Source organism: Hypomesus transpacificus, chromosome 10 (genome assembly GCF_021917145.1).
Source record: "Hypomesus transpacificus isolate Combined female chromosome 10, fHypTra1, whole genome shotgun sequence".
Taxonomy (NCBI): Eukaryota; Metazoa; Chordata; class Actinopteri; order Osmeriformes; family Osmeridae; genus Hypomesus; species Hypomesus transpacificus.
In genome coordinates, this window is record NC_061069.1 from 11542049 (window position 1) to 11556186 (window position 14138).

At 43.4% G+C, this 14138-nt stretch overlaps 2 protein-coding genes and 2 long non-coding RNA genes across 7 annotated transcripts; 3 read left to right on the plus strand and 1 right to left on the minus strand.

Moving 5' to 3' along the window:
• LOC124473201 lies at nucleotides 1-2040 on the plus strand. Its single transcript, XR_006956698.1, has 4 exons — nucleotides 1-217; nucleotides 624-740; nucleotides 1167-1259; nucleotides 1477-2040. It is a non-coding gene; the product is annotated as an uncharacterized LOC124473201 (long non-coding RNA).
• Nucleotides 2041-5300: 3260 nt separating this feature from the next.
• ackr4a (atypical chemokine receptor 4a) lies at nucleotides 5301-10003 on the plus strand. Of its 2 annotated transcripts, XR_006956697.1 has the most exons (3): nucleotides 5301-5490; nucleotides 6075-8213; nucleotides 9921-10003. XR_006956697.1 is itself a non-coding variant. In XM_047028518.1 (2 exons), the coding sequence occupies exon 2, from the start codon at nucleotides 6084-6086 to the stop codon at nucleotides 7206-7208; it is 1125 nt and encodes a 374-aa protein (XP_046884474.1). In that variant the 5' UTR covers nucleotides 5301-5490; nucleotides 6075-6083; the 3' UTR covers nucleotides 7209-8634. The 2 variants fall into 2 exon arrangements, 1 of the variants encoding a protein (XP_046884474.1); XM_047028518.1 differs by lacking the exon at nucleotides 9921-10003 and having other exon boundaries at nucleotides 6075-8634.
• e2f5 (E2F transcription factor 5) lies at nucleotides 9717-14047 on the minus strand. Of its 2 annotated transcripts, XM_047028517.1 has the most exons (8): nucleotides 13757-14044; nucleotides 12498-12607; nucleotides 12051-12212; nucleotides 11572-11680; nucleotides 10822-11152; nucleotides 10394-10567; nucleotides 10096-10134; nucleotides 9717-10000 (listed from the first exon to the last, which is right to left on the minus strand). In XM_047028517.1, exons 1-8 carry the CDS (start codon nucleotides 13886-13888, stop codon nucleotides 9891-9893), a joined length of 1167 nt encoding a protein of 388 aa, XP_046884473.1. In that variant the 5' UTR covers nucleotides 13889-14044; the 3' UTR covers nucleotides 9717-9890. The 2 variants fall into 2 exon arrangements, with proteins under 2 accessions (XP_046884473.1, XP_046884472.1); XM_047028516.1 differs by having other exon boundaries at nucleotides 9717-10134; nucleotides 13757-14047.
• LOC124473203 lies at nucleotides 10050-10804 on the plus strand. 2 transcript variants are annotated; one of them, XR_006956701.1, is made up of 3 exons: nucleotides 10050-10161; nucleotides 10424-10609; nucleotides 10719-10804. It is a non-coding gene; the product is annotated as an uncharacterized LOC124473203 (long non-coding RNA). The 2 variants fall into 2 exon arrangements; XR_006956700.1 differs by having other exon boundaries at nucleotides 10692-10779.
• Nucleotides 14048-14138: the final 91 nt, after the last annotated feature.

Genomic DNA, 14138 nt, shown 5'->3' on the forward strand with positions numbered 1-14138 from the left:
TGTTATTGAAGGCATTCTTACTCTCATCTGGAAGTGGTTAGCTGTTCGGGTATAAAGTGGTTCAGACCATTTCCAGGCTCTCCACTGGATCACAATGGAGTGGACTGTGCTGCTGTGTCTGCTGTGTGTGCAGGTCTGTGTGCTCACCTCCACATCCCTGCAAGCCCCACACAGAGCAGCTCTAGCAGAGGAGGGGATCCATGACAACAAAACTACGGTATGAATTAGACTCTCAATCTAGAAGTTGTGTTGTCACAAAGAGGCTTTTAGATGACATAGTTTGGCAAAATGTGTGTTTTGGAGTTTGCGATGTATATTTTTGTGCTTGTAACACGACCCAAATTTAAAGATCTCCATGAAGCGTGTTGAATCCAATCCTTCTACTTCTTACAAATTATGTTCAAGTCAAGATTTATGTTTTTGAGCTGTACAAATGATCTCTAAGTCATCTGCTGAGTAATGTCTACCCTCAGTCCACAAAAAGCATTTCAATCTAGAACTACTCAATCTAGAAGTGCTCACTGTCAGTTATGTCCTCAGAAGGACACTTTTGATTCATGTGAGACATTATGGAGTTATGTGAATCACTTGAAGTTATAACGCAAGTCTTATTCTGATGTCAGGAAGAGGTCCTTGATGAGCTGTGGAATCAAGTGGAGGCTGTTACAGACGCTCCTTTCCCAGAATTAGGAGGATGCAAACACAGACCAGGGGGGTGTTCCCCTTTAGCCCCAAACCAGGTGAGACACGTTGTCCTGAATGCAGGACTGGTCTGGTCGGACTGGTCTGAGGGATGTTGTCATGTTGCACTGTTTTGGTGTGCCCAATGATGTTATGACTGCACTGGGGAACCTAAGTTGTTGGTTTGTGTTTCCGCAACCTTGTCATGATATTCAAACTGAAAACAAGTGATTTTTTGGGGGGGCGGGGGCGGTCCAGTGGGAGGTGGACCAATCCTTTAATAAAAACATTTGCAACATGCAAGAGACACAGTGTGTTTGCCATACTGGCAGAGTTTAGACATATTATTCGTCCTGTGTTTTACAGTTTGTTTTTAAATAGTATGTTATTCTAATCTACATGGACCTATGTGTCTGAAACGGAGTTCAATTGTATGACAGCTGTCAGAAAATCTAAATGTTGACTGAAGAACCAGCATTTTCCAGGTCTCTAGGGACAAAAGACAGACCGACTCCAAGAGAAAAAGGGGAAGAAAGGCAAAGCCACCATCCAGAAGTGGAGGTTTCTCCCTGCTTGGTGTACGTCCCTCTGTCTTTACATGAATCTACGTTAGGACTTTAGTCTTTCAATTATGACATCATTTCTAACTTACTGTCAGGAGTGGCTGAACTTTAATTTCCAAAAACCTATTTTAAATTTAAATGGTTTACTTTGAGAGACACCGGGAGAAGGTAAATCTTGGTAACCGAACATGTAGCAGGTACTGGATGTTTGTCTCGTCTTTCTGTTCGTCAGAGTTCCAGGACTAAGAGGCAGGAAAAGAAACGACCAAGAACTCTTCCGGGATCCGGCGGTGCCCTTGGACCACAAGGACCACCTGCACCAAATGCACCAACTGGAACACATGGACCACCCGCCCCGATGTCTTAGATTCTCTCACGCTGAAGCTTCCCTCTCAAGATGTTTCACCTTAGACAAGCAGCATGCGCCATCTTGGGTCAGTCGGGGAGCAACTGATTGCAGATCAAGAGGTCATGTGCCCCCTGTGTGTACTTTGCTTTCATTAGAAGCGTCTGCTAATAAGCGTCATAAGTTTCCTCTTGTTTTTGACTGCTGTGTCCCCTTTCCCGAGTCTGGCAGTTTTAAACAGACTTTGGAGTGCGTTTAACAAAGATCCTGAAGGAGATCAGCTTCGGCTGAAAACGATATTCTGTGGTTGCCAGATTCAGCACGTAACTTCTGTTTCTACCACTGGGTGACAAAAGTAAGCTGTAATGTATCATGCAATTATTTTGTTATTCATAATTTGAGTGCTTGCATAGCTTGTAAACGCTGAATAAAGTCAGTAACAAAAATACACATCAATGTGCACATTTACTGTGTGAAATCACTTACCTCACACACCCGGGAAGTCAGTGTTTATTCAAAACATGCACAAAGATCATTTCATTCCAGAAAGTGCGTCTCTTAATTGGCTGTGAGATATACAAGAGACATCTACCATATGAGATAGACACACTGCAGAGAGAGCAGGGATGAGACGTATAATAAACACTGATGAAAACATGTTACAAATCCAGCTGTCAGCAACGTTCCAGTAGAGCTGTTTATCAGCTCGGGGCTTCACTGGGTGGAACCCTGGGCTCTGTATCAGGAAGCACAACTCAAGAGAAACACATTTAAGAAAACAATCATGAACTGGTTCATAGCCTTTTCAGGATGTTATTGATTGATCTTCCATAGCATGTTCTGGATAAGCTCCACCACTTGGCAGTTTTTAGTTCTCTGATTCATACATTTGGGACAGAGAAGGTGGAGGAGAAGAGATCATGCTTGGATTGTCTGCAAATAATGTGATCATAATGTTACGATGATATCTGCCAAAAGCAGTGTTGAGCAACAGTTGAGCAATTGCTCTTATTGTGGAATTCAAGACAGGGTTGTTCTGTTCCCATAAAATAGTCCAGTTGATTAACTCAGTGTGGAATAAATTAAGTCTGTTTTTTCTGACCAGTCAATGGTACTGTGTGTAAACGCGTACATGTATTGCGTGTTTGTGTGCATGTTATTGAAGGCATTCTTACTCTCATCTGGAAGTGGTTAGCTGTTCGGGTATAAAGTGGTTCAGACCATTTCCAGGCTCTCCACTGGATCACAATGGAGTGGACTGTGCTGCTGTGTCTGCTGTGTGTGCAGGTCTGTGTGCTCACCTCCACATCCCTGCAAGCCCCACACAGAGCAGCTCTAGCAGAGGAGGGGATCCATGACAACAAAACTACGGTATGAATTAGACTCTCAATCTAGAAGTTGTGTTGTCACAAAGAGGCTTTTAGATGACATAGTTTGGCAAAATGTGTGTTTTGGAGTTTGCGATGTATATTTTTGTGCTTGTAACACGACCCAAATTTAAAGATCTCCATGAAGCGTGTTGAATCCAATCCTTCTACTTCTTACAAATTATGTTCAAGTCAAGATTTATGTTTTTGAGCTGTACAAATGATCTCTAAGTCATCTGCTGAGTAATGTCTACCCTCAGTCCACAAAAAGCATTTCAATCTAGAACTACTCAATCTAGAAGTGCTCACTCTCAGATTCATGTGAGACATTATGGAGTTATGTGAATCACTTGAAGTTATAACGCAAGTCTTATTCTGTTGTCAGGAAGAGGTCCTTGATGAGCTGTGGAATCAAGTGGAGGCTGTCACAGACGCTCCTTTCCCAGAAGTAGGAGGATGCAAACACAGACCAGGGGGGTGTTCCCCTTTAACCCCCAACCAGGTGAGACACGTTGTCCTGAATGCAGGACTGGTCTGGTCGGACTGGTCTGAGGCATGTTGTCATGTTGTACTGCTTTAGTGTGCCTGATGATGTCATGACTGCACTGGGGAACTTAAGTAGTTAGTTTGTGTTCCTGCATCGTGTCATGCCGACATCCAAACTGAAAACAAGTGAGTTTTGTCTGTGTGTGTGTGTGTGTGGGGGGGGTTACAGTGTGTGGTGGACCACACCTTTAATGAAAACATTTGCAACATGCAAGAGATACATACATGACAACACAACATGTGTTTGCCATACTGGCAGTATAGACACATTATGTGTCCTGTACTATATTGTTTGTGCTTACACAGTATGTTATTCTACATGGATCTATGTGTCTGAAATGTAGTTGTATTGTACTTACTGTCAGGAGTGGCTGATCTTTAATTTCTATCACCTATTTAAATTTAAATGGTTTACTTTGAGAGACACCGGGAGAAGGTAAATCGTGGTAACCGAACATGTAGCAGGTACTGGATGTTTGTCTCGTCTTTCTGTTCGTCAGAGTTCCAGGACTAAGAGGCAGGAAAAGAAACGACCAAGAACTCGGCCGGGATCCGGGAGTGCTCTTCGTCCTGGACCAACCGACCGTGACGTCTTAGATCCTCTCATCCTCCCCGATGTTTCACCTTAGACAAGCAGCGTGCGCCATCTTGGGTCAGTCGTGGAGCAACTGAATGCAGATCAAGAGGTCCTGGGTTCATGTGCCCTGTATTTAGCTTTCATTAAAAGCGTCTGCTAATAAGCGTCATTCATCTCCTGTTGATTTTGACTTCTGTGTCCCGTTTCACGAGTCTGGCAGTTTTAAACTGACTTTGGAGTGCGTTTAAAAAAGATCATGAAGCCCAGCTTCGGCAGAAAATGATTTACTGTGGTTGCCAGATTCAGCACGTAATTTCTGTTTCTACCACTGGGTGACAGCAGTAAGCTCTGATTTATCATGCAATTCTTATGTTGTTCATAATTTGAGTGCTTGCATAGCTTGTAAACGCTGAATAAAGTCAGCAACGAAAATACACATCAACGTGCATATTTACTGTGTGAAATCACTTACCTCACAGACCCGGAAAGTCAGTGTTTATTCCAAAAATGCACTAAGATAATTTCATTCCAGAAAGTGCGTCTCTTAATTGGCTGTGAGACATTCAACATACATCTAACATGTGAGATAGACACACTGCAGAGAGAGCACGGATGAGACGTATAATAAACACTGATGAAAACAAGTTACAACACCAGCTGTCAGCAACGTTCCAGTAGAGCTGTTTATCAGCTCGGGGCTTCACTGGGTGGTGCCCTGGGCTCTGTATCAGGAAGCACAACTCAAGAGAAATACATTTAAGAAACCAATCATAAACTGGTTCATAGACTTTTCCTGACCTTATTGATTGATCTTCCATGCTAGTGAAAGTACCAGGAATACTCTATCATCTATTTTACATTATGTGCTGTCATAAACGAAGCAATTTTAGTCTTGAATTTAATGCAATATATGAATCTTGCCAACTTTTTGCCTTTCCATATTCATCTTTTGGTTTAAGTAATAATCGTTCATAATCAATAATCATTTTTTACAATGTCCTAAAACCGAAGAGCACAGTAAGGAGTGTCTTCTATTGGCCGTCTCTCTCTCTCTCTTTCTCTCTCTCTCTCTCTCTCTCTCTCTCTCTCTCTCTCTCTCTCTCTTTCTCTCACACACACACACACACTCTCTCTCATTCTTTTTCTCCTTCTTTATCTATCTCTTTCCCTGTTTCACTCTCTTCTCATTTGTTCTTCTCTCTCCTCTTGCTCTCCCCCCCCCCCCCCTCTCTCTCTCTCTCCTCTTGCTCTCCCCCCACGTCTCTCTCTTTCTCTGTCTCCTACACTTAGTCAGAGTAACAGTACAGTGAGGTGACATATTCCCAGAAGCTTATCAGTAGATTCAGACCAGACTGGTGGATCTAAACCAGGGGATTTTATAACCTTCCCAAGACAGAGTCAGCACACAAGGTAAGAAAGATAGTCAGTTACAGGGGTAAAATTAGTATTGTTATCATACATTATCTTCAGAAATGTGAAGGAAACTCAACCTGTATAAAAAGTATACTGTATACAATATTTAATTATTTACTGCAAGATTCAGTACAGCCAGAAAGTAATAATACAACTATAAAGTTTAACTAAAAGGATTCACCTTTCTTGCAATTAGTTTATTTAAGACTTATTTTGTGTTAACATCTATAAATTGCATTTTCAAATCCTATGTGATGTTGTTCAGCTAATTCAGTTTAGAGTTTGCTTACCTAATAAACAGACTTCTGTAAATGAGCAAGAATCTAACACAAAGACCTGTGCTCGGGTAGGTGTCGGATTTTGACAGAGTGCCATCTCCATCTGGACCCAAGGAATGTGTTTGTTTTGTTTGTCCTCACGCTTCCTTTCTGGAAGTTTGGAAAAGGGTTAAATTAATATAGTCTTCTATTGGCAGCTTAACTGGTGACACTTTGCACAGACAAAAAGCTTACTCGCATTAAACTTGATCAAAATGGGTTCATTATTACCAACTTGCACCTACTTCCTGCTTGTATTAACAGAATCATCCAATGAAAATGGATCTTTCCGAAGGAGAGGACTACGAGTACCATGACAACATGAGCCTATTTTACCATGACAACTACAGCTACGAGGACTACCACACCGTATGCGAGAAGAGTGACGTGCGCTTCTTTGCCCAGATCTTCTTGCCTGTGGTGTATGCCTTGTGCCTGGTGGTGGGGTTGGCTGGCAACACCCTGGTAGTGGCCGTCTACGCCTACCGCAAACGCCTGAAGACCATGACGGACGTATACCTCACCCACCTCGCAGTGGCCGACCTCTTCCTGCTCTTCACCCTTCCGTTCTGGGCCGCCAATGCTGTGCAGGGCTGGGAGCTAGGCGAGGCTCTCTGTAAGATAGTCTCTGCCTCTTACACGGTCAACTTCACCTGCTGCATGCTGCTGCTAGCCTGTATTAGCCTCGACCGCTACTTAGCCCTGGGTCGAGCTCAGGGTAGACAACAAGGAGTCCTGGGAAGGGCTCTCCAACGACGTCACAGCGGGAAAGTGTGTGTGGCGGTGTGGGCCGTGGCCCTGCTCTTAGGCCTGCCTGAATTGATCTTCTCCACAGTGAAAGAGTCCACCAGCAGGAGGATGTGTCTGACCGTGTACCCTTACATCATGGCTCAAGAACTCAAGGCTTGCCTGGAGGTGGTGGAGGTCCTCCTTAGCTTCCTGCTGCCTCTCCTGGTCATGGTTTACTGCTACTATCATGTGGGGCAAGCGCTACGGGGTCTCCCTGAGCAGGGCAGGGGCAGGAAGTGGAAGGCTGTGCGGGTGATGCTATTGGTGGTGGGAGTTTTTGTGGTTACCCAGTTGCCTTACAATACAGTGAAGGTGTTCCTCGCTATGGACTCCGTCTACACACTGGTGACCCACTGTGGGGCGAGCAAGGCTTTGGATCGTGCGGCTCAACTCACAGAGAGTTTGGCTCTGATCCACTGTTGTTTAAACCCAGTGCTTTACGCTTTGGTAGGGTCCTCTTTCCGTCAACACGTGCTGAAAGTTGCCAAGATGGTTGGAGAGAAAAGGAGGAGAAGGAGAAGAGAGGCAGGTCAGAGAGAAGAGCAGGCGGTGGAGATGTCCTTCAACTCTCATTCAGCCTCTCAGAAAACAAGCACTTTCTCAATATGAATGACTTACTGCTACTAAACTCTAACAGTCAGACATGGGTTAAAATACTTTTTTGTATTCAAATTAGGTAGGTTTACCTACCTGTTATAGCTGTGCATGCAAGGTTGTTGAAATGTTGAAATGTATTTACATTATAATCAACATTGTTAGTTATTATAGTTAGCCACATATCAACATATTTAGTAAAAATATTGTAAATGTATAGGGAAGCCAATAAAAAGTATGTCTAAATACTACAATGCATTTTTCCCATAGTGGAACTAGGCTACATGAAATACAGAAAATAAGGTACAGTACTTGTGAACAAAGCTATTATCTGGGCTGGCATTATGTAGTCAGTAGCTATGCTAGGCCAGTCCTCTCTAGAAATGTGGACAGCCTAGATTTCCAGCAAAGGGAATGTTTACATATTTGCCTATTAAATGTCAACAATTCTGTATTGCAATTGTAGAGGATTTCAAAATACACTTTTTTCCCCACCATCTCCAAAAGTAGTTGTAGGTTAGGCAACATTAAAGTGAGTTAAAGCACACTGGTTCAGTCTTACATCAAGGCCTTTAGACGAGGGTACTTTACAAAGTAGCACAATTTTTCTCTTTTTTCTCAAGCAAACAGTGCTGCAATTAGACTGTTCTAGGAAGTTGCTGTTTGTTGTTGCCTGGTCTCAAACGTAGCACTCACTAGTTAGGTTTTAGGATCGTCGCTCTGGATAAGATCGTCTCCTAAATGATTGTTCCCCATGCTGAAAAAGATAAAGGGTGTTTTCCCCCCCCCCACAAATTAACCCGTATCAAATACCGTCGGTTTATAAACAGCTGGGTAATATGGTACGATTGTAGAACACGCCAAGTTGCCAGGCATGACGGAATTCAGAGATGCTTATTGCGACCTAAATTCCTCAGGACATCTGAACCCCACATTTACAGCACATCATTCTTCCGCGTGACAATGAGCAGGAAGCAAGCATCAGCCCTCCAGGAACAGACGAGCCGCTCCCAGGATGAGGTAAACCCGTGTTTCTGTCCTTCCAAACACAACCTTGGAAAAAAGATAACCTTGGAGTGTACAGTGTAGTATACTTCATGTCTTTACTTACAATGCCCTTGTGAAAAACAATGGGACTTCTGTGGTGAGTTGCAGATAAGTGTTTGTAGGATCTGCCAATGTCCCTGCCAAAGAAACCTTGCCTGACTAGTTGTGGATGGAAAATTGAGGCTGCAATCATTCATTTCCTTCAGGAAATATTTAATAACTGCTGCACTGGTTGGCATTTGAGCTTGCAAAAAATGTGGGATATTCATGCCATTCTGTCATCAATATTTCCTTTTTGTAATGTGACTTTTGATGCTTTGCTACCCCATGTGTTTTCACATATGGGAACTCTTACCAATGCCTCCATCTGTTCATAGCTGCCCCCCCCCCCCCCCCCCCCCCCCCCAAACAAATAACACATGTACAACACACACACAACTTTCCACAATCTGGGGTTTCTTTGATCTTCTTAACACCCTGTACTGTTTGTATTTTGTTTTTTAATTATGTGGGTGATTAAAGTTGAGAAGCTCCATGACTTAACAGTTCACAGGAGTTTATTTTTATGTTTATTATAAAACTTTGGTCCAAAAATGTGCAAATATAACAAAACAAAAAAAAGTTATTTTGATTAGAAAAAAATAACATAACATTCAAAAGTGCTAGATAAGGCACTTCCAATTGGTTTATGAACATAAAGACAATAATTTTCTAAAGGCTGATTGAATCATCACAATAAGGCAGTTGACTGGCATTCTTCAAGTTAACAAAACTAGAAAAAGGAATAATTTCCTTATAAATTAAGTACAAAATAAAACAATATCTATCCAAATATATAACTATAAATACTTATTAGGAAAAATCACTTTAGCCTATGATATGGCAGTGTCACAGTCATTTAGAAATAATAATTAAACAGTAACGATCATATTAGGTTTGCAGCAATTCAACATAAGATTATGGTTACTAACGAAACCAACATCATGTGAACTCATGCAATCTACAGCACCAATCTAGATAGTGATGGGATATACTGCCTGTTATCAGATTATACTCTGTAACTGTATAAAGAGACATTGAATGGATTTGCTTAGACATTAAGATGGTGTCCTTTTCAGTAAACAAATGTTTATATCTGGGTCTTATAAATCTGTTAAGCATCTAGAAAATGGTTAATAACAAGTAAAGAGAACACTGAAGGAAGGGATTCGGGGTTAGAAAACCCTGCAGACCTTAGTAGCACACTACACCCCTGTTGGATACAAAACTGAAGAAATCGAGAGGTGAACATAGAAGGATGTCTACTCCTTCTCTGCAGCGCTGCAGATTTTTTCCCTTACATGGAACCTAAATACGGTTTCATTATTGTCAACATCCCAAGCTTTCCCAAAAACTGAATTAGCAGTTTGTTTTTAATGCATCTATATCCTATGGTATATGTGTTAAATATATCATTATTTATTTGTACTTAAATCCCCTCTTATTGTCTTTATTCGCAATATGGCAGTTGGAAACGAGAAATGAGACAACGCCCATGTATGTGCGTGAGAAACAAACTGGGAAAGGATGAAAGAGTGCAACTGTTAATACAGGAATAGGCAGTGAACCTGAGGCTGGTAATGCAAGCCTTATTTTTGGACATGGGTCAATTCAGTAATTGAGAATCTGAACGTCAAACAGGTCGCAGACTCCTTCGTTGTCGTCCAGGTTGAAGTTGTAGTCCCCGGCCGTGCTCGGGGACAGCCGCAGGAGGGGGAACACTGGAGGAGGAGGCAAGGAGGGCAGAGGTCAGGCTGCAAAGTTTCCAACTTCATTATGGATTTTCTTTGTAACACTTTGTAAAATTCAGTCTCACCATCTGAGGACATCAGCTCATCTATCAGGTCAGCAACTCCTGAGAGGGAAGAGGAAATTTCACAGGGTAATATAGCACACAGGTACAAACACTGTCTCACACGAAGACACACACACTTCAAGATATTTATTGTCATTTATACGGTTTAACAATAAAACAATAAAAGAGAAATACCAAATGTTCAGAATTTCACCGTAACAGCCTACCTCAACCTTCACTCTGTTGCTCCCCCAATCACCCTTCCCCATCTACCTCTTCCACCACCTGTCCCCCCCCCCCCCTGTCCCCCCAGACTCACCCTCTCTCTCGTCCTTCATCTGATCCCCAGTCCCAGGGTGGAGCTTCAGCAAGCTGCCCACGTCCAGCAGGGACTGCAGCTCCTGGCCCGACACGTTCACCTGCTGCTGGGGGTCCAGAGCCGAGCCCAACACTGGCTGCATGCTCAGCACTGGTTCAGTCTGGGCGTGGCACTCTGCAAGAATACAACACAGCCCGTCTAGTAAACACATAAAAGGTATGTTCAAAACTTTCCAGAAGCCTAATCAATGAGTCTTTTATGAACACATTGAAATGGCATTGACTTTGTTTGCCTTTAGGCGTGAACTGAGTTTTCTGTCCATAAGATGGCCTAAACTGCTGAAGTGAAGCGAATATACCACAAGAAAAATGGAAATCGGAACCCCTGTATCCTGCCCACATATCTGGAGCTCTGGCTCATTTCCGTACCCATCTGCATGTCAGGAGGGCTGGAGGAGGGCGTCAGGTCGTCGCTGCGCCCCAGCGGCGCCATCTTGTGGCTGACTGCGTGCCCCAGGTCATGCATCCCAGAGGGACTAGAGGACGGGGTGTGGGGCTGGCCCTGGGCTGAGAGCATGGGGAACGTCTGCAGGCTGGCAGGGGTGGTGGGAGGGGTGGGCATGGAGGACAGGTCCTCGAGAGGAGGCACAGAGAAGACCACAGGCTTGGAGGATTCATGCTCCCTGTTAATGAGCATCACCTTGATGGGAGCAGACTGGCTCCGCAGGTTCACCTGATATTTCTTCTGGCCCTTCTGACCCTGGACGGAGACGGAGGAAGGGTGGTGAAGATGCAGACTATTTATTTTTATCGAAAAATAAGACGATGTTATGTAATTTTAGGATGTTCAGGGATGTGTATGTGCATGTGCGGGGCATGCCACGACTTTCCGGCTGTGTGGAGAATAAAGTCTTTCAGTTTGATTCGAACATACTGTATGGGATTGAGACCGGACCAGAGAGACAATGGAAATGGGTCAAACATTACACAAGAGTACACAACAGACAGTAGACCATGTTGGATGAAAGCAAAGTCTCTCCACACAAGAGAGATCTACATGATACCAAGCTCTAACGTGCATTTAAATCATCCCACTTTTATGACAAGGCCTCATCTAATATTGTTAAAAAAAAATGTGTGGAGAAAGAATGTGAGGGGAGAAAGAATATTCAAAGTTACCGTCTCGGGCATTGGCACCTCCAGTTGAGTCCCAGAGGGAGCCACCACAGCCAGGAGAGTGTCTCCGACGAAGGCATCACACACATCCTCATGTGAAATGTACTTATATGTATGTAGAGTTAAGGAATAAAGAGGGGCTTCAAGGGAAGGGGGAATAACTGTCCATGAACAATCATGAATAACTGGAAACACAAGATCACGTTGCTTACACTAGCAGGAGATGAAAACCACACCACCGCACGGACACAGTACACCCATTAGAAACCCTCCTCTGTTCAAAGAGCAAACAATAGAAGAATGAGACATGCATTTCTTTCAACTGATGTCATGGAAATCTCATGACTGCTTAGGACAGTAACAGAGACGATGTGCTCGCTTGTGTCAGTAAGGTAAACAGATATGGCCTTGAGAGAGCTGAAGTGGAAAGGAAATGGGAGTAAATAAGCAGTATTAAATCGTTTTTTAGAAGAAAAAGATATCGACTGACAACGCTGTCCTCATTCATGTGTGTGATGTTCTGCTCCAGCCAGGCCTTCTGACTGTCCAGTTCCATCTCTTTTCTCTCCAGCTCAGATATCTGAGCCTTCAGCGTCTCCACCTGGTCCAGAACCTCCTGGGTCTGACAGCCCAGGTTCTCCCCCCTGAAAAGACAAAGAGGAAAGGCACAAACACAGGCGTCACACATTTAGCAGACGGTCTTATCCAGAGCGACTTACAGTAAGTACAGGGACATTCCCCCCAAGGCAAGTAGGGTGAAGTGCCTTGCCCAAGGACACAACGTCATTTGGTGTGGCCGGGAATCGAACTAGAGACCTTTAGATTACTAGCCCGATTCCCTAACCGCTCAGCCACCTGACTCCCTACACACATCTCCTTTCTTCCATGCATGTGTGGCTTGTTTAGAACAACGGCCACCTCTCCCTAACCTCCACTGGATGATGTTCTTGGTTTTCTTCTCGATGAGCCCCACCCCTTCCAGCACGTTTGTGATGTCATAGATCCTTCTCTTCTGCCGCACTGCAAGACTGTCAGCAGCCTGTGGATTAAGATGGAGAGAAAAAAGAGACATTTTTTAGGTCGTGCTTACAACTTCCAACCATGGAATTGTTCACAAAGATGCTGGCATTTTGGCAGGCAGTACTAGGGACATAATAGTGAAGGAGAAAGCACTCAAGCATGAGCAGAGGGAAAGGCACTTAATTAATTCAAGACTCTTACAAAATCAAGCTTTACAAACAAACCAAATGCACTCCACACACAGAAACTACTAACAATTACAAGAAGGGAGGGGGTTGAGGGGGAAGGGAAAGGAAAGGAGCCTTGCTGAGTAAACATTAGCTTGCTTTGGCGCGCAAGGAGGGAGGGAAAACTCCTTATCATCACAGTGAATTGAAAGGAGGAAAAGAAAGTGTGAGACTTGGCATCTTAGTGAATACTGAGTAAGTGCTCAAGGTATTAGTAGCAATGGTCACACTACAAGTAATAGCCATAGTACTGCAACAATAGCTGCGACTAAATACCCAGCAGTATTAAGCACAAATGGTTTCTTATTTCATATATCAGACGGAAAATCCCGGAAAGAGATTTTTTGGAGCAAAGGTAACGAAACAGTTGAGATGAAGTGAACAGAGGGAGAGGGGGAGGGGATGAGGGCGATAAGGGGGTATGCGCAGGTGTCCCATAAACGTGAGTGGGGAAATGAAAAGAAGAAAAAAAAACTGGAATGACTTGAGAGTCTGAATGGACCACTTTCACAATTGTATTACGTTATGCCGTTTTTCAATTTTTATTTTAATCACTGATTGATGAATAAGGGGAAATTGGCTAGCTTTTTGCTGAGTTGCCTTGGGAAATTTACTGATGGTGTTTATAAAACGTGACTGTAACAACGATTACAAACTGACTTTAAGCCGTGAAACAAAGCACTTGTTTCTCAACCCAACCAAGGTATCTAGCTAGTACAGTACGTGTCTAAAAAGCCTAATCAGTTCACGTTGCCTGCGGTAGTCTACCTGAATGAATATAATCAATGCACCTGACTTGACACTGGTGGCACGATGGTGAAAGGGGTTAGCTGTCCTTTGTTCACGTTTGCTGACTGAACAGCAAGGAAAACAGACAATTCACAAACGAAGCTTGACCAATACAAATAATTGCTGTGTTCCAACTTAAGTTCATAACTGACCACTTTGAGATCAAGTACTCCGTCCTTTGCTTCTTGTAGCAGTGTCACAAACTTGATGGTAAGGAGACCCAAACTTTTCTCGTGGCGACTAGATCCCCCGTTCGACTGACTCGAGCGCACAGACTCTGCCATTGTCTCGAGCTCCAGTGTAAGAAATGTTTCTTCCACAGAAAACTTGATAGTAGTCTTACTTATTTGTAAGACAACGACTTTGATTCACGATGAGTTGTAAATTCACCTAATTTACCTCAGGAAGACAGCAAATCGGTTTGAGGGGTTTTTAAATGAACGGATATTACGTTAGGTTACAGTTGTCAAGGCAACGACACCTCCTTGACTCCACCTCTATCCCTAGTCACATCCCCTTTTAAAAGATTACTAA

Bases quoted from the DNA above. Each gene is read 5' to 3' on its own strand.
- ackr4a (XM_047028518.1), top strand. From the start codon at position 6,084: ATGAAAATGGATCTTTCCGAAGGAGAGGACTACGAGTACCATGACAAC.
- e2f5 (XM_047028516.1), bottom strand. From the start codon at position 13,888: ATGGCAGAGTCTGTGCGCTCGAGTCAGTCGAACGGGGGATCTAGTCGC. The intron at 12,213-12,497 runs GTTAGGGAGAGG...TTGTCTTTTCAG, and splicing joins AAGAACATCATCCAGTGGAG to GGGGGAGAACCTGGGCTGTC. The intron at 11,153-11,571 runs GTAACTTTGAAT...GTCTCCGTCCAG, and splicing joins AGGTGCCAATGCCCGAGACG to GGTCAGAAGGGCCAGAAGAA.